Source organism: Wasmannia auropunctata, unplaced genomic scaffold (assembly GCF_000956235.1).
Source record: "Wasmannia auropunctata unplaced genomic scaffold, wasmannia.A_1.0 LD336076.1, whole genome shotgun sequence".
Classification (NCBI taxonomy): domain Eukaryota; kingdom Metazoa; phylum Arthropoda; class Insecta; order Hymenoptera; family Formicidae; genus Wasmannia; species Wasmannia auropunctata.
The window spans coordinates 6,766,620-6,787,827 of NW_012026814.1; the positions used below are offsets into that span (position 1 = coordinate 6,766,620).

General features: G+C 33.4%; 4 protein-coding genes across 5 annotated transcripts in view; 2 read left to right on the forward strand and 2 right to left on the reverse strand.

Annotated features, from left to right (window-relative positions):
• On the forward strand, window positions 1–18,603 carry LOC105449416 (transmembrane protein 35). Of its 2 annotated transcripts, XR_974342.1 has the most exons (5): window positions 1–398; window positions 4,559–4,697; window positions 5,343–5,449; window positions 5,511–5,839; window positions 18,588–18,603. XR_974342.1 is itself a non-coding variant. In XM_011688630.1 (4 exons), exons 1-4 carry the CDS (start codon window positions 288–290, stop codon window positions 5,622–5,624), a joined length of 471 nt encoding a protein of 156 aa, XP_011686932.1. In that variant the 5' UTR covers window positions 1–287; the 3' UTR covers window positions 5,625–7,065. The 2 variants fall into 2 exon arrangements, 1 of the variants encoding a protein (XP_011686932.1); XM_011688630.1 differs by lacking the exon at window positions 18,588–18,603 and having other exon boundaries at window positions 5,511–7,065.
• LOC105449414 (vacuolar protein sorting-associated protein VTA1 homolog) lies at window positions 7,497–10,290 on the reverse strand. Its single transcript, XM_011688629.1, has 4 exons — window positions 9,878–10,290; window positions 9,203–9,640; window positions 8,998–9,138; window positions 7,497–8,805 (listed from the first exon to the last, which is right to left on the reverse strand). The coding sequence occupies exons 1-4, from the start codon at window positions 9,990–9,992 to the stop codon at window positions 8,654–8,656; spliced, it is 846 nt and encodes a 281-aa protein (XP_011686931.1). The 5' UTR covers window positions 9,993–10,290; the 3' UTR covers window positions 7,497–8,653.
• LOC105449413 (cation-independent mannose-6-phosphate receptor) overlaps window positions 10,498–21,208 on the forward strand; it is an 18,598-nt gene continuing 7,887 nt past the window's right edge. The window contains exons 1-13 of the mRNA XM_011688628.1: window positions 10,498–10,751; window positions 10,987–11,203; window positions 11,299–11,453; window positions 11,527–11,795; window positions 11,926–12,076; window positions 12,168–12,316; window positions 12,410–12,525; window positions 12,616–12,857; window positions 12,933–13,139; window positions 13,233–13,376; window positions 13,624–13,797; window positions 14,147–14,333; window positions 14,413–14,483. Of these exons, the coding sequence (XP_011686930.1) occupies window positions 10,695–10,751; window positions 10,987–11,203; window positions 11,299–11,453; window positions 11,527–11,795; window positions 11,926–12,076; window positions 12,168–12,316; window positions 12,410–12,525; window positions 12,616–12,857; window positions 12,933–13,139; window positions 13,233–13,376; window positions 13,624–13,797; window positions 14,147–14,333; window positions 14,413–14,483 (2,139 nt within the window). The 5' untranslated portion in view covers window positions 10,498–10,694. The remainder of the gene's footprint in view (window positions 10,752–10,986; window positions 11,204–11,298; window positions 11,454–11,526; window positions 11,796–11,925; window positions 12,077–12,167; window positions 12,317–12,409; window positions 12,526–12,615; window positions 12,858–12,932; window positions 13,140–13,232; window positions 13,377–13,623; window positions 13,798–14,146; window positions 14,334–14,412; window positions 14,484–21,208) is intronic.
• The window catches only part of LOC105449412 (protein toll), a 10,895-nt gene continuing 5,625 nt past the window's right edge, over window positions 15,939–21,208 (reverse strand). The window contains exons 3-6 of the mRNA XM_011688627.1: window positions 19,757–20,745; window positions 19,349–19,667; window positions 18,613–19,227; window positions 15,939–18,354 (exon numbers count right to left, since the gene is read on the reverse strand). Of these exons, the coding sequence (XP_011686929.1) occupies window positions 17,227–18,354; window positions 18,613–19,227; window positions 19,349–19,667; window positions 19,757–20,745 (3,051 nt within the window). The 3' untranslated portion in view covers window positions 15,939–17,226. The remainder of the gene's footprint in view (window positions 18,355–18,612; window positions 19,228–19,348; window positions 19,668–19,756; window positions 20,746–21,208) is intronic.

Genomic DNA, 21,208 nt, shown 5'->3' on the forward strand with positions numbered 1-21,208 from the left:
CTCCAGTCACAGAGGACGTCGGGATGACCCGTGCCGTGGACGTCGTCGCCGTCGCCGCCGCCGCCACGGCCGCCCACTAACGTGCTTCTAACTCGAATCGCGACGCGCGCGAGCATGTGCTCCTAGACGCTGTTGCCCCTCGCCGCCGGTCCGCCCGCCACCCCGACGACGAGAGCGAGATCCGCGCTCAGTCGCGGCCGTCCGCGCCGCGTACGCTTCCGGCGATAATCGATCGGCGGCGTTTTTTCCGCACGCAATCCGCGCGATCGTCCCCGGGGATCGTCAAGATGGGCTCTATAGTGCTCAAGTCGCTCTCGGTGCTCCTCGGCATATTCTTCGTCTTCGTCGGCACCATGAAGCTGACGTCGCATATCAGCAAGGACCTGCACAAGGATCTAGTAAGTCGTCCGCGAGCGAAGGGGTTGATCCTCCTTCTTGCCTGCGCGACATTTAACGGGACCAATATTCTGCGTATAATATTATGTACAGGAACGATATTGGCGACTCAATAAATGATCAAATTTATAGTCATTATCGAAATCGATTGTGTATCGTTATAGTTGAAATTATGATTAGGTTTAGCAATGGCGAATGCGACTAATAAGTTCCAACGAGACATGAAGCTGATAAAGTGACCGCCTGCTGCGGTTTAACATTGTCGAAATTGGCAACTGATTCGATTTAATGTCGTAATCTCGATGTCATTATGTTTAACAGCGTCGAGGTTGACGATAAATGATGAAAACTAATTTAATCTCTGAAATTAGTATTGCATTTATCGTTGCTATTTTATAATTGCTTTAAATTCTGTGTGTACCTTATAGTTACTAAATTAATTTAAATTACTATACGAGTATAAATTAATTTAATTATTAGTTAAGGTAAATTGGTAATAATTGGCAGTAAAATGCCGCACGGAAGCTTTGAAATCAACAGTTTTCGTGCGGCCTTTCCACCGCCAATTATTACGTTTGAAATCAACAATTCATCCGATCGATAAATTTAAGATTTCGCTTTAGATTTCAATAATTCTTCGTGTATATTCAACCTGCAACCGTCAAGTTGATTCATCCACAAAAATATACCATAAAACATAACAAAATTATCAAAATTGTTATTAAATGATGTTTCATCATTTAACTGATTAATAATTAATAAAAAAAAATCATTAAATAAAAAGGAAATAATTTAACTGCGTCGGGCTGTCTAGCAGACTGACAGACTGGACGCCATTTGTCACGTATGTGTCTTCTCGCCTTATGTAATTTCGCGGATCGTCGTGTGACGATCGGTGCCAAAGTGGAGTAACGCCGAGTGCAAGCCGCCCCGCGCGTGTATCCGTCCGGTCTGTCACGGCCCGGCTTTATTATGTAACGGTTTACGTGCTCCGAGCTTATGCCACCGCTACCCTTTTGGTTCCGCGCCGCTATATGGTGCGCGCGCGCTTACAACACACGGCGTTTCTCCCTTGTCAGCCGAATAAGCTGCCGGCACCGCTTCCCACGGTGTGCTTATAATTTCCGGATTGTTAACGCTCCAGAGATGAAAAACTCGACGACAAATACGAATGACACGGTTCACGTGGCGCTACGGGTTTATCGGGTTAACGTTTGGGCGCACATCAGTCGTGGTTTCCTTCCTTCAGAAAAAAAAAATGCGACGAAAGGTGCGATTGATCCAACGAATTATTAACCGATGTTCCACAGGTTGACACACGTCGAACGGCTCCTGGCTTTACAGTGACGTTACAGTGGCTTTACACTGCCGGCGATCATTTTTTCAAAATAATGGACATAATTTTACGAAAAGAAATAGAATAATAGGCGTTAGAATCAACCTTAATTAAAAATGAAATAGAGAAATGGAGAAAATTGATCTTCCCAATTGAGCGCAACATTGGGCAATGAGGATTGATGAATTAATGCGAATTAAAGGGCAAAATAATTATTTAAAAAATTGTATAAAAAGAGTTAGTTATTTTCTCTGCATATTTTGAGCTATATAAAATGATTTAATGAAATGAACGTGCCTATACAAACAGGTTGCAGTTTGTTTGCGTGAGTTAGAATAAGCAGTGCCTATATATATATCGCGTGTGTCGGATAAAATACGAATTTTCTAATTATACATAAATTTCTAATGATATAGTTTTCATTAAATTAAATTATTCATGATGGTATTTTTTCCAGTATTCTATTATCTAAATAACTACGAAAATTCATACTGAAAATAAGTAGCATTAAAATTATATATCTTACAAACTTAGTTACATATTGTAACTATGAATAAAAATGATAAAAGGTCATAAAAAGTTCGTAAAAATGTCAGTAAAAATCAGGTTGAAACGAATAACATAAACACGCAACGAAATATGAACAAAAATAATACTTTGATTTCTTTTTATTTTTCGAAAGTTTACTTCCTACAATGTCTTACATTATTCTAATATATTTTGTTATATTAATGTAAATTATCTTGTTGTCTTTATTTGAAATAGACGAAGAGAAAGAGAATAAATCGTTGCAAGGAATGCGAGGTAGCGATGCCAAATAGCAACAAGACCTTCAAAGCGCTCTCCTGCAAATCATGTTTTTTGAACTTTGCGCATCATTCTCTTGGAATGTAGCGAACCGGTTTTTGTAACTTTTTTTTCAGTTTCTTCAGAAACAACTGGACTATGATTTATTCGTTTTGATTTTTAAAGATTATAATTTTATTATAAATTATGAATAATTAAAGTTACACGAAGAAAATGACTCTTCTCATATCATAATTAAAATTCAAATGCAGTTTATTTAGAAAAAAAAACGTCGATCAAAAATGTAGTCAATCATATAAGAAAAAGAATAAAAAAAAATGATTGATATATTATTGATTTAGAACTGAAAAAAATGAATATAAAGATAGATAGGTAATTTTTCTCTATGATTTTGGAATTGTAATCTCCTCCTTAATGTCAATTAAGACCGACCACTCAAATTGTATCGCGAGCGGTATCATCGCGAGAGTGTCGGTCGTAACGAGGCCAAGGGCGTTGGAAAAAAATAACCAAACAATTTTTTGAAACCTGGTCGATTGTAAAGTGCGACACGTACATACCGTGTTGTCTAGCTCGTTATAGACGGTATAAAAATACACACAGTAAAATGCGCGTTCGATAAATGTACACGAGGTATGACAATATGTAGCGCGATGTTAAAGATTAAACTTTGATACCGTTACGTAGAAACGCGTAATAATAGAGCATACTTTCATTGAATCTGAAATATTTAAATAATAAATATCATTAATCAATAAATTAATATTTGTAATAAATATAATAAATGTTTCATGATTGTTACATTTTCACACTTTTGTTGAAAGCCGATCTTTCATTTCTTATACAATTCCGTGTGAAAATGCAAATTTTGTTTTGCAAAGTACAGAAATGTATATATATATATATGTACATAAATACATATGTACAGCCATGGACAGATCAGTTGCAACAACTTTTTTTTTTATAGATTTCAAAGCGCACTAATATTTTGCAAATGCGAATCACGATTGGTGTTATACTGTCTCTAGACTAAAGATAGTGCATCGTGGTTCGCATTTGCAAAATATTAGTTACCTATAAAATATATATTATGTATATTAAATACATATTAGAAACGTATAGAAAAAAGTGTCGCAACCGATCTGTCCACGACTGTACATACACGCATACATATACATGTATATACATATCATACATACATATATATACACATATACATATTCTTAACGAAATAATGTTACTGTTGCGTGTTTAATAATCACACCTTAATGTAAAATTTTAATGTAAAATGCAGACCGTCGATGTGTCATTCCGCTATTTCAGTATCTCCGACATTGCCCAACGAAAGTGATATTAAGGTAAACTCGTGCAGATTGCTTGGTCAACCGCCAATAAGCTCGCTAAGTTACTGGCGAATGATATTTATATACTTCGAGTATTGGAGCAAGTCAGGTTTTCTTCAAGTTCTCGAATTGTCTGGGGCTGCCAAAACGGGCTCTCGATTATTTCGTCACTATGTAAATATTGTGAAGTAAAAACAGCATTCAATAACAGTCACTTTAAAGATGAACAATGAGATGTACATATTTTATATATTGAGATCTGAAATAATTTTTTTCTTAATCGACATTTAATTGTACGCTTCGAATTTTTTTATTATAGCTATTACCATCAAACAGCTATATTTTTAATAAGATATTTAAAATAATTTAATTCTCTATTGAAATTACCTAAAATCAAGTGAAAAATATGATTTGTTATTTATTCACATCTCTTGTTTGTAGCGCGACCAGAATTTTTTAATCAACTACAATTCGAAAACTACTTTTGTATTTTTGTTAAAAGAAAAATTATTTAAATGTTTGGCAAGAAATATTGTATAACGTATTAAATTCATCAGCGAACATTACATCGTTGAGTAATTCGAGGCATAATTAAGTAGAACAGTTGTATCTTTTTATTTTCAATGTTTACTGAAGAGAATTATCAGGATTTTAATAGGTCTTTTTTTTGTTTCAGAGGAAAGAATATGTCAAGTACGCAAAAGTATTTCCGCTCTCGGGAACGTTTGACTTCAAGGTGCCCAGCAAGTGGTATCGGAGAGTCGTTGGCTCGCTCGAGATTATCTGCGGCCTCGCCATGGCGATTATTCCAAGTCGTAGGTGCAAAAGATCAACCACCTTCTTTCATCATAATGTCCTCCTTATTTGTTCTGCCGAATTATCAATTTCGCAAATTTTTAATTTTGTATCATCAATCTCATCAGTTTTCGACACCATTAGATCGTCATGGACATTTATCATCACAAATATTGCACTGTTCGTCAACTTTTAATTGCACAAGTCCTTAAATATTAAATTCAATTTTTACAGAAATTCGATTTCGATAAATTTCTCTCTATTTCTCTTCATATTGAGTTTTTCAACTTTTTGTATTTATTATCCCTCACAAATTCTTAACTTCAAAGAGGACAAGAGGTTTGTATGATTAAATTGGATGCGACATTTGCGAGAAAACCCCTATATAATAGAAATTTATATTTACTTTTTTAATATATTTTGTACAAATAAATTTTCTATGTCTCAAATGTAATAATAATATCTAAACGGAAAACACTACGTCCACTTATTCTTTTTTATAAAATAAATGCGCAAATTTAGTTTTCAATTTGACCATATATAAACCTCCTGTCCCCCTTTAATTGTTGTGCATCATACAGTCATTGCAATTGCCGTATTTGTAGTTCCCGCATTTGATGAACGGAGCCGATCCATTGCAGTAATCATCTGTAAATTGCTTCCAGACAAAGTTAAAAACTTTTCCAACACGGTGCTGCTTCTCTTGATGCTGATGGCCGTGTATTCTCACTACATGGTCAACGACAAATTCGAGAGGATCGCCCCGGCATTGGTAAGTGATTATCGGTATTATTGCATGCATTTCACGAGCTGTAAATTAAATGGTTTTTCAGGTGTTCTTCTTTATGCTGACGGGGCGGCTGGTGATTGACTGGCAGCTCAGGCGAGAAGACGCGCAATCGGTGACGGCGAACGGTGTCGACGACAAAGCTAAGAAGCAAGACTGAGCGGGATTACGGTTGGAAAACGCATTGTTTGTTTTCACCTTAAACCACTTAATTCCGCGATTTCATTTCTGGGACACTGATTCTGAGGAGGATTAGATTTATTTCAAACGTAGACTCTCGTACTGATTCTTCTAAAAATAAAACTTTTACCTCAAGGCACCATTTATTTAATATATCTTTTTGAATTTTTTATATGCAAAGATTTTCAACAGGGAGTAAGTGGTGTCTTTGTGAAAATTATGAAATATGTAGGAAAAACGAAAATGATCGTTTGAGATTTTGTGAATTAAGTTTGTAAAAAAAATGTATGTCTCCAGAAGTGAAAGCAAAATGAGAAACGTATAACTTACAGTGATCAATTTTAATGTGATTAGTAAATAAATTTTTGTTGCACTCTACGTATTACTCTGCACTATATCGCAATATAGTTTGCAGAATAAAAAGCGAGTATCATTAAGACGCAATAAGATTTGTAATTAATGGAAGTTACGTAAGGTCTTACGAAGGGATACTTTTTATCGCCGATGGTGGAACACTCGACGAATATGCGATGTGTATTTTCCTCGATAAAAATATAATTTAATGACAATTAAAAATCTATAATACAAACTTTGGGTTTTAATATCGATAGCAATTGCGGTCCGATGATCGGAAAATATTGTTTCCGCTAATTGATGATAGTGGTTCATCCCGCAGTATCGGTCCATTAAGACACCACTGCACCAATGTCGATTGTCGCTGGTCATGATTAAAGAAATTGTATCTCTCTCTCTATTTATATCGTAGTTAAGATGACGCAAAATGGGACAAAAGATCATTAATTTAAATAACTAGTTAACTATATCAGTGAAATTAATTTTAAAAATAAATCAATTTTTGGTCGATTTATTATAATTGATAGTTCTCTTTGTCTCTTTTAGTCCCTTTTAAAGCCATAATATAATAACTATCACATGACTATATAATACAAAACATACAATTGTAATATAAGTAGTTATATAATTATAAATAACGTATAGGAAACTAGAATATAAATAGTTAAACTGAAAATACTCTTATTAAATAGTTACACAATATAAATATAAATAATTATAAATACATAATATATAAAAAATTGATATATAATCATAGGAGACTGTAATGTAAACTAGCTGTGATATAAACGGAGGAAGAAATTTAATCTGCTACGCGTAATACTAATCGACATTGATGCGACCAATCCTCAGTGACACTAGCTTAAGCACGAGGTACTAACTGCCACTTGAATGAATGTACTCTTATATGTACCGTGCGAGCGTGCGTGTATGGACACATAGAAAATGTTTCTTAGTAATTGAGACATATGTGCGCACTAGCTTTAATTTATTTCTTAAAACCTCTACGTGCGAATAACGAGTGTGATCAGACAATTTGATAAATAAAACCAAAATTGAAACTGTCAGATAGACTTTTTTTTCTAATTACTATTTGACACCCACGATGATTGCGTTTTCATGTCAAATAATATCCAGATTTTGGACCATGACATCAATTTATGGAATATTTATGTACTTCAAAAGTATTTAAATAATCAACATTTTTCTTTATATAAGTCTTATAATTTTTATAAATTAAAACATTCGTCTAAATTTGAAAAGATTTCAGTTATATTTTTATTAAAAGCAGAATATATTTTTTTTTCTTTTGCATGTAATATCGAGATAAAAGATATATACATTATTGAAATGTATAAAAAATATTGTATTAAACTTTTTTTTATATAAACTGTTTCAATTTAAACGGTTTATATATTAATACAACATATATTAATACATTAACATATTAATTAATAAAAACTCAAAGGAAATGTTGAGATTTTTTGACAGAACAAGATTGATACGCACACATTTTTGTATATTTATTATCTCATTTAGTGTTAAGTTTATATAAAAAAATATATTATGTATGAGATGTTAGATGTACATATCGTGTGAAATAAAATACAACTAGTTTTGTTGAAAGTTTGTTTATCAATAATTATTAAATCCTAAAGCTCTTGTAGAAACAAAGCATATACCATTTCTAAATATCTTGTAAGTCGTTTATTTAATTTAAAGCAATCTAATTCAAAACTTTTTACTTTCAAAATAATTAAGTTGTACCATTTAAATACTCAATCCTCGCTTAATTTTATTAACAAAATAACAATGATATTTCGCAAAAATAGTTCATTAATATTATAAAAATTATTTGGAAAACAAGGTAGCGGTGCTGTAGAGCCTTTATTACAAAGGATATTATACTCTTAAAGTAAATATTATCAATAAATACAGGGTTCGGCCGAAAAATATGTGCAAGCGAGCATTGATTTTTCGACGTGATTTTTCGATCGGAAACACCAATTACTAGGTATATCGCTATTTGTAATAGCGAACAGTAGAATAAATTACCATTACAGGCTTCCAAAGCCTAGACCATATCGACACTCCCTTTACGTAACTCATCATCGTGATATTTAAATGAAAATTGATTGTTCGGCGTAGTAGAGCGTTGTTTCTAAACGATACACATTATACGTCACTCGATGAACCGTACCTTAATTGTAACAACATGCGTACGCAGCGGATTTTCAAACTCGACTTTTTCTCAAAAACTAAGCCAAAAATTAAAAAAATGTTATTCTATATTTTTTTATTTTTCCATAAGGAATCACGTCGTATCCGCTTGTACATATTATTTGGCCGGACCTTGTATAATGAAACTATAACATCTCTCATCTTAAACAGCAATAGTTACGACCTGGAAACACAGTCTGTAACGATTCCTATTTTCAGTAAGTGCACCATATTCGAGGTTGATTTGACTAGCTAATTGTAATCATCTCTCTCTTTTTATTCATCTACTATTATCTTTACCCAAAGGTTGTAAAAGTTGCGAAATATTAGTAAAATATCTTTTATGCCGTTATACGCGATACAGGCGACAAATTCAATACAGTTATAATTATAAGCAAGATGTTACTGAACGCGTTTTCTACCTATTTCGTTCATCTACGCAGGTTCCTGGCCAGTAGTCAAAAGATGCAAAACTTTTCGAAGGTTCATTACGGAAGTAGCTATGTCATCATAGTCCAACGCGCTGCTTGCCCATTTGATAAGTTTTTGAGCTTTAGCAATTTGCTCAACTGACAATTTGGTACCACCTGTAAAATCATTGTGTCCGATAAAATAATGATCCCCTACAACGCTAGAAATAATTAGTCGAATCGACATCGATATCACTGGTCCAGCAATGTCAATTGATCAAGCATTTCTAGCTGGAATATTGTGTTTCCAGACTTGACTTATTCATTTTATCTTATTTATAAATATCAATTTAAATTGATGAAACTTACTTTCTGTTTTATATGTATCATCTTCTGACTCAACTGACTGCGTTCTTGTAGTTGGCGGATTTGCAGGAATAGATGGAATGCCTGGTAGCAATATATTATCCTTAGGACTTTCAGGTTTTGCATTTGATTCAGGCTCTCCATCTAGCGGCCATAAAACATTTATCAAAATTTGACAAATTTGTAAGGCTTAACAGCCGATACTTACCATCGTCATTCCCAGCTGTGTTCGAATCATCTTCGTCATCTGTTTCTTTCATCGGCCCTGGCACTGGAGTTTCTCCGTTCGCTAGACAATTGTGAATGTAAGCCGCTTTCCATTGGGCGTACTTCCGATTTTGCATCGCCTCCACGCTCAATTCCCCGAACAGTGTCAATACATCGTACAGTATCTGAGCGGTATAGAAACTCTGTACTACGTTCTTAGAAAAGTTTGCGGCCCTATCGTTCTTGTCGGCATATAAAAAGAGCTTCAACGCCCAATTTTCTAAGTGCGCTTGAGCAGCAACGTCGTTGGTGATAGCTTCGTTGTCGTGCTGCTGTTTTTTCGTTGTTTCCAGCCAGTCCATTAGCTTCAGAAGAAAATTGGTCTCTTCCGATGTCTTGGTTGACAACTTTAATCCAGTTTGAAGAGCATAAAGGCGACCTGTTTTGTACATAAATCTTAATAATTCTTCGTCTTTTCAACGCAGAAGACAAGAAATGTTAAACTTTCAATAGTTTGACGTTGAATCAATCTTGACAATCAATTGTCAACATTGACAATCATCAATTTTGAATTGGAAACATTTGTTTTCATCTCTGTGTTACTAAATTACTGAAATATTTTCAGGATCTCTAGAATTAAGGTTCAGAATGTATGACATATTATTATTATACGTACACCAATAACTGACAACGTTATCTCGCTGGTCGTGCTTCGACGCGACAGTTAAATATTGCTGTATGGCTTTTAAAGGAGCCGGAACTTTCGACAAATCGGGTCCTGTCAGTGCCATCGGAATTACGAAATGTCAGAGGTACACGTTAAGAGATTACTCCTCTTGGTAGACCGTTTTCTCGGATATCGGCAAATGCGAATAATAATTATTGATCTGTGGTGCGATGTGTCTTAACGCGCTCTCAACGCTAAGACGATTTCTTATCATCAAAATAATCAATCTATGCGTCGATCACATCCGTCCTTCAGAATACATTTGCAGCGGTGTTTTCATATCAACGACGTAATACGATCCAAGCACGACGTAGTTGCACTTTATTTTAAGTACAATCCACAATAACCCAGTGGATTATTTTTTTTACGTTCGATTAAAATAGATCAATTTTTATTGTAGAGCAGACTCGTTTGGCGTTACTTGAAAAATTTTTGCACTAAAAGTGAAATAAAATATATATTCGGTCAATTTGAAAAGAGAAAAAAAGTGAGGACTCTGAGTGCAGAAGGTGCAGGCAACGCGAACGGACCTAAGAGATGCTTGATGGAATTGTAAGCAGATGGCAGCACAATAAACGCAGAAAAAAACATGGCGGCGTCCCCCCCTATTACGCTGTTGCTGTGTCATAATCGCATGTGATTCGAACTGTCAGCGCAACTTATCGATGATATTTTCGCCTTTGTTTCTGTATCTCAGGCTGCGCTGGCTGCGCGTCGCGAAACATTCCAGTAAATGATGTAATTGGCAAAACCTGATTCCATAACGATGTCAAAATTGAATGGACTGCTCTTTCTTTGCACTTTATCGGCTATTACTTCAGCTGTACGTATAAGTGCATATTTAATTGTGTTTACCTTTTTATGTATATAAGTTCACGTTGTCTTCATATTTATTATGCATTTTAATACAAGTAAGACAACAATTTGTGCGCGATATTGATCGGATCCCTAAGTTTCATTATTTACATTTGCTTAACTGTCTTATTCATTTTTTCTCATTCAAAATATTCAACTAAGATTGTTAATCTAACAAGTTATAAATTGTTTCTCTATTTTAGGTTTTGACAGTCACTCCCTTCACTTGTGAAGTACCTGAACATAACATAAGCTTTATATATAATTTAACGAAGTTGTCATCGGACAAGCAGGACATTATCATTGATCATGATCACGAAATGATACGTATGCAGCTGTGTACTAAGTTAATTAAAAAATGCAACAACCAAGATGGCTACGCAATATGTCTAATAAAAAACAACACAGAAAAGGGAATAGGTAATACTGCACAGGGTTTAAATTATATATAATTTATCTATTGAAGTATGTTATCGTAAGTCTAATAAAGGAATTAATTTTGTTGGCACAAACAGGAAGGTTTCCTCCAGTAATAGATAATGGACAGGGAAGAATTTCGTTTAACTTCACTGGCGATACTTGTCTACCGGGAATCAATTATACGGTGACAGTTATTATGCATTGTAATTATAACGCAGAAAATAATTCATATCCTGAATTATTTACGCATGTAAGTAGCTTTCCTTTTAAATGCATTCAGATCGAGTGATATGATCAAGTAATGTGACAAAAAAAATTTTTAGGGTGACCAACAGTGTGACTTATACATTGTATGGATGACAGCTTTAGCCTGCTTACCTAGAACCCAAACAAATTGTACAATAGCTAACGCTGGACGTTACTATGATCTGAGCCTTTTAACAAGAGCTTCAGAAAATTACGTTATTCCTATAAAAAATGGAACAAAGTCACCTAAGATAATGTTAAATGTCTGCCAATCTATAGTCCAACATGGTGCATTGTGTCCAATTAAATCTGGAGCCTGCTTGGATGATCCTGAAAAATCTAATAGGTATCGAGTAGATCTTTTATTAAAATTGAATGTAACACATTCAACAAATATATAGTTTGATTTTTTTACACGAACAATGTATAACTTTTCTATGTAAATCTGATAAAAATTCACTTTTGTTCTGTTATAGATATTCAAGTCTAGGAGAAGTACAAAACCCCCCTTCTTTTATGAATGGAATATTGCAAATAGAATATCAGGATGGTGCGATATGCACAGAAAATATTACAACTTCTCATATTAAAACAACCATCACGTTTATATGTAATTTGGAAGCTAAGGTACGGCAGTAGCTAATAACAAAATGTTATATGTAAAAAAGCAAATATATAAAAGAAATACGTTTCATGAATTTCACATTGTTGTTATCAGGGTCCCCCAGAATACATTCGTGGGAGAGAAGATTGCCATTATCAATTAATATGGTCTACTGCTGCAGCGTGCGATGTCGAGACTCTTCGTAATTATAGTGCTGAAAGAGCAGGCAAATGCAACGTTACGAATCCAGTCACAAATTTTACGTAAGAATAATTCCTGGATATTAATTATGTGAATAATACTGATAACTATACATAATGCGCTTATAATTTGACTATGTCTTTTGTGATATACAGATATGACTTGCATACATTAATGAACAGAGACTTTAATGTTACAAGTACAAGTGGTGTAAAATACAAATTCAGAGTTTGCAGTGCACTTACAGATAATACATGTGAAAATAAGACAGGTGCTGTGTCCATGTCATAAAAACTATATTGTATTTGTTATGTTTATGTGATTGATCTAAATTTTATCTATTAATCATTTCTTCATGCAGGAATATGTAATTTAAAGAATGGTACGTCGTTAGGACAAGCTAACGCAAATCTAACGTGGCAGCAAGGTGGCCCTTACTTAAATTATACCAATGGGGATTTATGTGAAAAAGGAATGCGTCATCATACACTTATTGCTTTTTTTTGTGAGTCGCAAGGATCGCCCAGTCGGCCGTTGTTCGTGAAAGAATCTCCTTGTCAGACCATCATACACTGGAATACAGATTTAGCTTGTGAGAAAAAAGTAAGTGTGATTATTATGCATGCTACTGGTTTTTCTCTTGGCATAACAAATAAAGAATTACTCTTTCGTTTCTAGATTAAATGCGCTACCGATAATAACGATGAAATCAATTTAACGCCTCTTATACAATCTACAAACAATTATGTCATAAAAGCCAACGATACGGAATTTCACATAAATATATGCCGACCGTTAGTTCCTACTCAAGGTCTTACATGTGCACATGGTAGTGCTGCTTGTAAAGTTTCGGTAACTTCAAAGAATGAATATACTAATGAAATCGTAAGTACAGATCTGTTTAAACGGTTAGTCGTACTATAATTGAAAATGTGACCTAAGTTTCAATAATATGTATATTTTTATTTAAAAAAACAGAGTTTAGGATTTCCTGAGGACAGTCCAACGTTAAATAAAGATCTACGAACGGTATTACGTTACATCAATGGGTCACAATGTCCCGAGAATCCAGCTAAAACGATATCTTCGAATTTCACATTTATTTGCGATAACAACAATCAGGTAACAGCAAAACTTTCCAAAGGTTTTAATCTGAATTTTAATGATAAATTCACTGCGCGCGTTAAATTCGAGATTGAATTTTACAGTGGAAAAAATTTGGAAGGAAGCCATTATTTTGTTGCAGCTTATATCATGAAAGAATTAACGTCTTTTAGAAATAAGAAAAATTTATCTCAAACTTCTACCTAAATTTATGAAGTCTATTTTATAAAGTTTACTATATATTTTCGTGTTTTTTATGTTTCAGGGACTTCCAGTATATAAACAATATGTCGATTGTACGTACGTATTTGAATGGAATACTAGTATAGCATGCGGTGCCGTGATGGGAGGTTGGACGGCACCATGTATTATAAAGGATAGTTTCCTTTCGTATGAATACGATCTTTCTTTGTTGTACAAGAAACAACAGATATATTACGTGAGTTTGAAATATGAATGGCAACTTTGCAGTTATTTATGTAGACTGTGGCTTATATATTCAGAACACGCTTATAACAATGTTAACGGATTAACAAGTATCGAGTATTCTATAATTCTATAGTATACCTAGCGTAAACTGTCTACTAAATGCACGCTAATGTTGTTATAAGCGCGTCTGAATACGAGCCTATATATACGTGCGCGAATCAATTATCTAATTGGTTTGAAACAATTTTGTTATCACAAAAAATATATTTTGCATACATGACGCACATATATGTAATCTATCTGCTAAAACACTTCATTATTTCAACAAATACTTATCAGAAATGAAATTAAAATTATAGGTAAAAAGCGCAACAAGCAAACCAGGCAAGGAGTATGCTTTAAATATTTGTGGTGGAGAGAAATATTGCAGTGGCTCTGCCGTATGTCACAAAGGCAACGGTTACGGATCGCTGGCAAGTGTGATTTTTGATTATAGCCGTGACGACGTAAAACTTAAATATTCAAATGGCAGTAAATGTAACAACAGTGAGTTGAACATTTCTGTTTTATTAATATACTCACGTTTAATTCTTGACTGCATATTAAAATTACATTTTTTTAACAGATTCTTACACGTCCGAAGTAAGATTTATATGTAACGAATCCATGGGTGTCGGTGCACCGAAAGTGCTGTTGGTAAGTTCAAATTATGCAAAGCATTTTATGCAGTTTTTCTTGATAAAATACGGAGGAAATTTTTCAAAAGTAAGATGTATGAAAAGAAGTATATAAATAAAAATTTTAATTTTAAATTTTTATTTATATAAATAATTAAAAAAACGAATTAATATATTTATAACATAAATATGCATAAAATATAAATTAATAAATTTAAAGAAATTTTAAGATGGAGATCCCCTAGCGAAAACATTTTAGGTATTTTCGTACAATTCAGTTTTTTTCTTCCACTAATTGGCTAATATAATATATATATTATCAAACTGATAAAACAATTTTATGCTTCTGTATGTCGGTAATTTCTATATTAGTCAGTTTGCCTCCCATTCAAATCAAACCTTGATTATCCTAAAATAACTCTCAACACAGAGGACTTTTCCTTGAAAGGCCTTCTGTCAAATAGTATAACTCACCAGAACATTCTTGGACTTGTATCCATCTGATGATCGTGATTTCTATTTTCTCTAGTTCTTTCAGCATCAATGATCCAAGCTTCTTCTATTTCAATAGTTTAAAATCGTTGACAGTAGGTCATAACTCGACATAACTTAGTAGGATGAAAATTCATCTTTCCTTTAATTTAAAAAAAAACTTAAAATATCTACCAGATTTTAAAGATCATAGATTTGAAAAATTCTAAAAAAAAAAGAATCTCTTGCTTTGTTGAAATTGCTTTTTTTATAAGTTTGACATGATATTAACTATCTTTTGCAAAGAGATCTCCATACGAATTAGTTGAGATTTTACTCGCGCTTTTTGCTAACTCAATTTTCTTAACTCAACCATTTCTTGTATTGAAACCAACGAAGAATATGTTAATATGTGTTTTTGGACCATTCCACTCATCTTTTCTACGCGAGGCTGTCCCACTATAGGTGGGCGCCAATGTTCTTTTCAATGGCTGCATTTAGCAAAAAAAGCAGTTTTGCAACTATTGTAAGATTCTTTAATACGATCAGTTTATACATTTAGATCTGTGGAGAACTAAGGGCAAAAACCGTATTTAAAAATCTTACAACAGTTGCAAAACTGCGTTTTCTACTGAATGCAGCCAATAATCACTCTTTTCTTATTGATTAATAAACTTTTATTGTGTTTTACTATAAGTGTGCTCTTAAAAAACCAAATTAATGTATTTTTAATTTCCACATGTTTCCTTCTTACCGGATGTTACGTTATCAGGCTTACTTTTAAAACTTTCCTTCTATTAATAATTATGCATGACATTTCACAGTATCTTTCCAGATAATTTATATATAATTCCATAGCAGTAACGTCTATGGAAAAATATTTTTTGTAGATTTGCACTCTTGAAAATCCAATATATTTGCAATTAATCCTTGATTTACAAATATATGTGTGTATAAATACTCACAGTCAAATATATAATATCAAATATAATACCACCAAATATAATTGTAAAAACATCATTATATTTCCAATATTTGTATAATGACTATCATAATTCAATTCTGCATATCTTTATATTGCGTTCGTAACATAAATTTTTTACAATCTTAAATCTCTATAAAGTTCTTATAAAGTAATTAGGAAAAATTATATACACATATGCTTTTATCTCTCGTAACAACAGATATGTCATATTGATCTAAAAATGAAAACATGAAAGAACATGCTAAAAATCAAGATACTTTGTATCTTGATTTTTAACATGTTGTTGCATATCCTATTAATGCATGAAAGTATTTTCTAAAGCATAATTAATTATTTATCAGGTACTGTTTTAAGAACTGCAACTTATACAGGATGTATCCTATTCTTATTATATCAATGTTTAATAAAAATTGATATGGTCTTTTCTTAGAAGTTGACACTAATAAAATTATAGGAAACATCTTGTATAAACTATTATATAAAAAATGTGTATATTATATAAACTATATATCATATAAACTATTTTTAATTATAACATTGCGCTTTATATACACAGGCATATTTTATGACTAAATTAAGTGCATCACAATACATAAAATAATCCTTGAGTATTTTCTTATAAAAGTTATTAAAATATATCTTAAACTTACAATATTGCATGAAAAACTATACATATAAAGATACATTCAAAATGACATATTTACGAGAGAAATAAACATTTTTATAATATTAATAAATGTAACATTTGAATAAGCAAAGCTAATTTGTAACAAGTTACAAAATTTTTTTTAAAATCTTATACGACCCGCAGAAAGTGTTTAAGTTGAAATACGTTCCCTATAATTAGGCGAAATATTCTATAGATATTTTTCGAAAACTTAGATCGACAGCAATAAAGTATTGTTATAGTATAGTCCAAAATATATATAACAATATTTTATCTGAATTATTTAAATGAGTTATTCCTAAAAAAATAATTTCATTTTATAGGAATTGATAAAATATACTAATATTATTTATGGGCCCATATTAGGTTTAATCTAACATCAGTCAATTGTTCATCGCTCATTTTTCCCTGCTTTTTTCACTTTCTTAAATTTGTATCTTTAATTATTTCATCTGAAGATCCATCTGAAGATTGTATCCTTAATTATTTCATTCTAAATTAAGATCAAGCCTTCTTAAAAAAGAAAAAAATATATATCAAAACGTTCTTGCGCATGACGTCAACATCGCATATATTAAAGACGGATCTATAAATGATTCCTATTTACTATTTTTATGGATACTTCTTACTTTCGTGCTTTCAGACAAGACATTCTCCATTCTCGTTTTTCATTAAATGTTCAGGTGAGAGAATGATCGCGATATCTTTATCCAACTTACACGATTTCCGCGGGTATCCATTCAGAAATAATTGTTTCTCCGACTCTTTATCACATATGAACTTTTTAATCGTGTCGGCCGGCGGCGTAGTGGACGATGGAGTCTCATTGTCAGGAAGGTCAACCGGATAGATGAGCTCCTTTTTATCTCCATTCACTTGAATGCATGGTCGCTGATTTTCAAAGACTTTTCCGACGTTACTGTTTCTCGCGTGTTTGAGTTTATGCGGCAGCGCGTATCTCAGTTTGTCCCAAAACCAGGGATCTCCCCATTTGACATACGTGTTCATGTCCAAGTACGCTTTCAGTTCCGGATCCAAGTCGTCGGTAGGCCCGATATCACCGTGCAGGATTAATATCACTCGCGCCCGACCGTCGCTCAACGCTTGACTGTGGGCGGCTCGGAATTCCATCTTTCCCCAGACGCTCTCCAGGAAATTCGGCGTCAGCACCACTACCGTCCGTTTGGAATTTTCCACAGAGCTAGCGATATTCTTCGTTATCCATTCACCCGGCACAAAGTCCCGATAATGAAGGCACAGCTTGAACGGCATCGGGTCACTCTCCAACTTGGACACCAGTTCGTTCACGACGAAGTCGTGGTCCTTGTGCGAGTAGCTCACGAACGCGTCATACAATTTCTCTTTATCCAGTTCCTCTTCGGTTACGCACCATAAGCACCACTGATGCGCGTAAAGCCACACTTTGATTTGCCGTTGGTATTTGTAATAGAGTAATCCTAAAACGCTGATAAGTAACCCCGTAAGACAGAGTGATACACTAATGCCGATAATCATTGCCGTGTACACCGGGCAAAAATCAACGTCGGTCATTTCGAATACAAAAGTATTCGTCTCCAGGCACTTCACTTCACGTAGCTCTAGCATCGTCCCAAATTTATTTCGAATAAAACTTCCAAAGTCCTTGGCGTAGCAATCGCATTCCCATGGGTTGTCGTGTAACGTCAAGCTAGTTAAATTCGACTCTTTTAAAAATTCCAACACGTCAGAAGGTATTCTTGATATTTTGTTATCATGTAGTTTCAAGACCTGAAACAGAATTCGATATTAAATTTTAAAGTGCAATTAAAAAATTTTTTTCATTACTTTATTTATCACTATATAATAAGAATAATTTAAAAAAAAAGAGATCTCAGCACTTTATTAATTGAACATTTTTTTTTGTCTATCTTTATAAATACCTATACTAAATTTTGCGACTCTTTTTTCACCATTATATTTAATAATATATCTGAATATTTTAAAAATATTTTATCCTTTAGGTAAAAAAATTATAAATTTACACACCTCTATTGTGTTGGACAATCCATCCAGAGACATTTCATCGATGTGGTTGTGAGATAAAACAAGTTTCTTCAAACCTGATACAAATCCCATTGCTTTCAAATCTGGCATACGAGTTAATCGGTTGCCGGAGAAATTCAATTCGAATTGGAAGGGATGATTAGGTTTTTTTATGTCGCTTGGCACACCACTCAAATTTTTCTGAGAGCAATCAAATATGAACGCTTTGTCATCGGGTCTTACTAAACAGACGCACTTTTCGGAACACACATCAGGATCCGTTACTCTACACGTTAATGTTTTAGATCGAAAATCCTTAACGCGCATATTCTTCATCTCCGGTGGGCTTTCGCAAGTTAAATTTCCTGGTATTATATGGACACTTTTTTGATATTGAGAAGACATTTTGTCTTCGAGATAACGCAGAAAGTTATACAACCCGCAATCGCAATGAAGCGGATTATAATCTACTAATATTTTTCGTATCAATTTCGTATTACTACGAGGATCTTCCTGATAATTCCCGAATTGTTCAACATTGCGTATGAAGATGTGTTGTATTTTATTATGAGTCAAATCCACTTCGATTTCCCTCGATAAAAACTGCACGTCATCACTCTGAAATTAGAAAAGGAAAAATTACGTTCAATATATTATCGCCTACAAATATATCTTATAAACCTGTCTATCGTATTTACATAAACTTTAAAAGTGCTTTTCCGCAGATACTTTTACTTACGGTTATAATAGTTATATTGTTATATTTGAGATCCAACTTTCGCAATTGTAAGTCGATGAGAGTCCAGTCACTAAATATTTCCGAAATATTGTTATTGGCTAAATATAATTCCTCTAATGACACGCAATTGTGAAAAGGTGACTGTTTTCCATATGGATCAGAATATTCGTATAAAGTATCTTTTAACGTAAGATAATTGTTAGACATCCTTATAATTTTCAATTTTTTTAAAGAACTGAAAGCATGATCGGAAATAGTCATCAGCTTATTTTTTTCCATATTTAATTCCTTCAAAGCGGACAATCCGTCGAATAGATGCCTGCAAAGAATTATATATTGCTAAAAGTGTAAAAAACATAAGCAATCGTCAATAATTTCGTATAATAAAAATCGAAAGTTTAAACGTACTTGGAAATGGAAGTCATTCGATTTTTTGACAAATCTAATTTCGCCAATTGTTTGTTATTCGCGAAGATATGATCAGGTAATTTTTCAAGATCATTAAAATTCAGTTTCAATTCGAGGAGTTCCTTTAAATCGCGAAATATCTCCACAGGTAAAGTTTGAAGATAGTTTCGTTCCAAAGTGATATTAGTTATCGAAATACACCCTCGGAACAGATCCTTCGGCAGTGTGACAAGTCCGATCTTTTTCAGTTGCAACACCTGCAGTTCCGTCAAATTTGCAAAAAATTCATTCGGCAAGGTCATATTTCTCTTGTTGTTGAAGAGAGAGACAGACTTTAGCTTCGTGTTATTTCGTAACAGATTTCCCGGTAAATGTGTGAAATTGTTTCGAGATAAGTTAAGAACCTCGAGATTTTCGAGCTTCGCGAAGATGTCTTCCGGTAACTTGACCATGTTATTCGTGTTGAGATCAAGTGTCTTAAGAGCGACAATTTCGTCGAAAATTCCTGACTGTGGCTCGACTAAATGATTTTTCCACAGATTAAGTAATGTCAGATTTTTCAGATTGTCAAACGTGCCCAGTTTTATCGATTGCAGCGCATTGTTGCCCAATTCGAGCCATTGCAATCCGGGGGTATAGTTGAAAAATTCATCGACTGAGTGTAAATTGTTGTCGTACAAATTGAGTCCCGTTAAGTTGACTAGGCCGGATAACAGATCTTTATCCACGTAGGACACATTGTTGCTCGACAAGATCAGAGTCTTCAAATTCTCGAAATCATCCAAATGATGCTTGATCAGGGCGGAACTCAAATTCTTGTACGATTGAAAGATCAATTTTTCCACGTTTGCAGCTCCGAGCATTTGCGCGATTTCACCCAAACTGCGATTGGTCGGTAATTCGCACAAATAGAAGTTTACAACATTTTCCGTCAAAGAAGGCATATCTAGATAAAAATCCGACCAGTCCGGTGAGTTAATACATTGGATCTATAAAAAAAAAACAATTTTAATGCAAACTTGATCCATTAAAAAAATCCAGAATTAGCATGAAAAAATTATGAAAATGTCAATAAAATATTTTAGGATAACGTAGAAATTTCTAAACTTTTTAAAGTGATATCATGGTTTGAAATATTTTTGAAAAAATTCTAGATTAAAGACAAAATAAAAATAGTAAATATTTCTATAAATTATATGCTCTCTTTTAATTTTTGAATTTATATTCTGTGGAATGATTGATTAAAGGAAAGATGAGAGAGATTTCATGAAATATAAAAAGATCATGAGATCTGGAAGAATTTTGAATCTCTATTTCATAATAATGTTGGCTAAGAATCAGTTTGTGATCTATACCCAAATTCTCGATATATAAAATTATATGAAGGTCTTTGAGTCGAATCATTTAATTTTTGGCAGTGATATGGACTAGCAGTCCATCTGCAGATCTCTG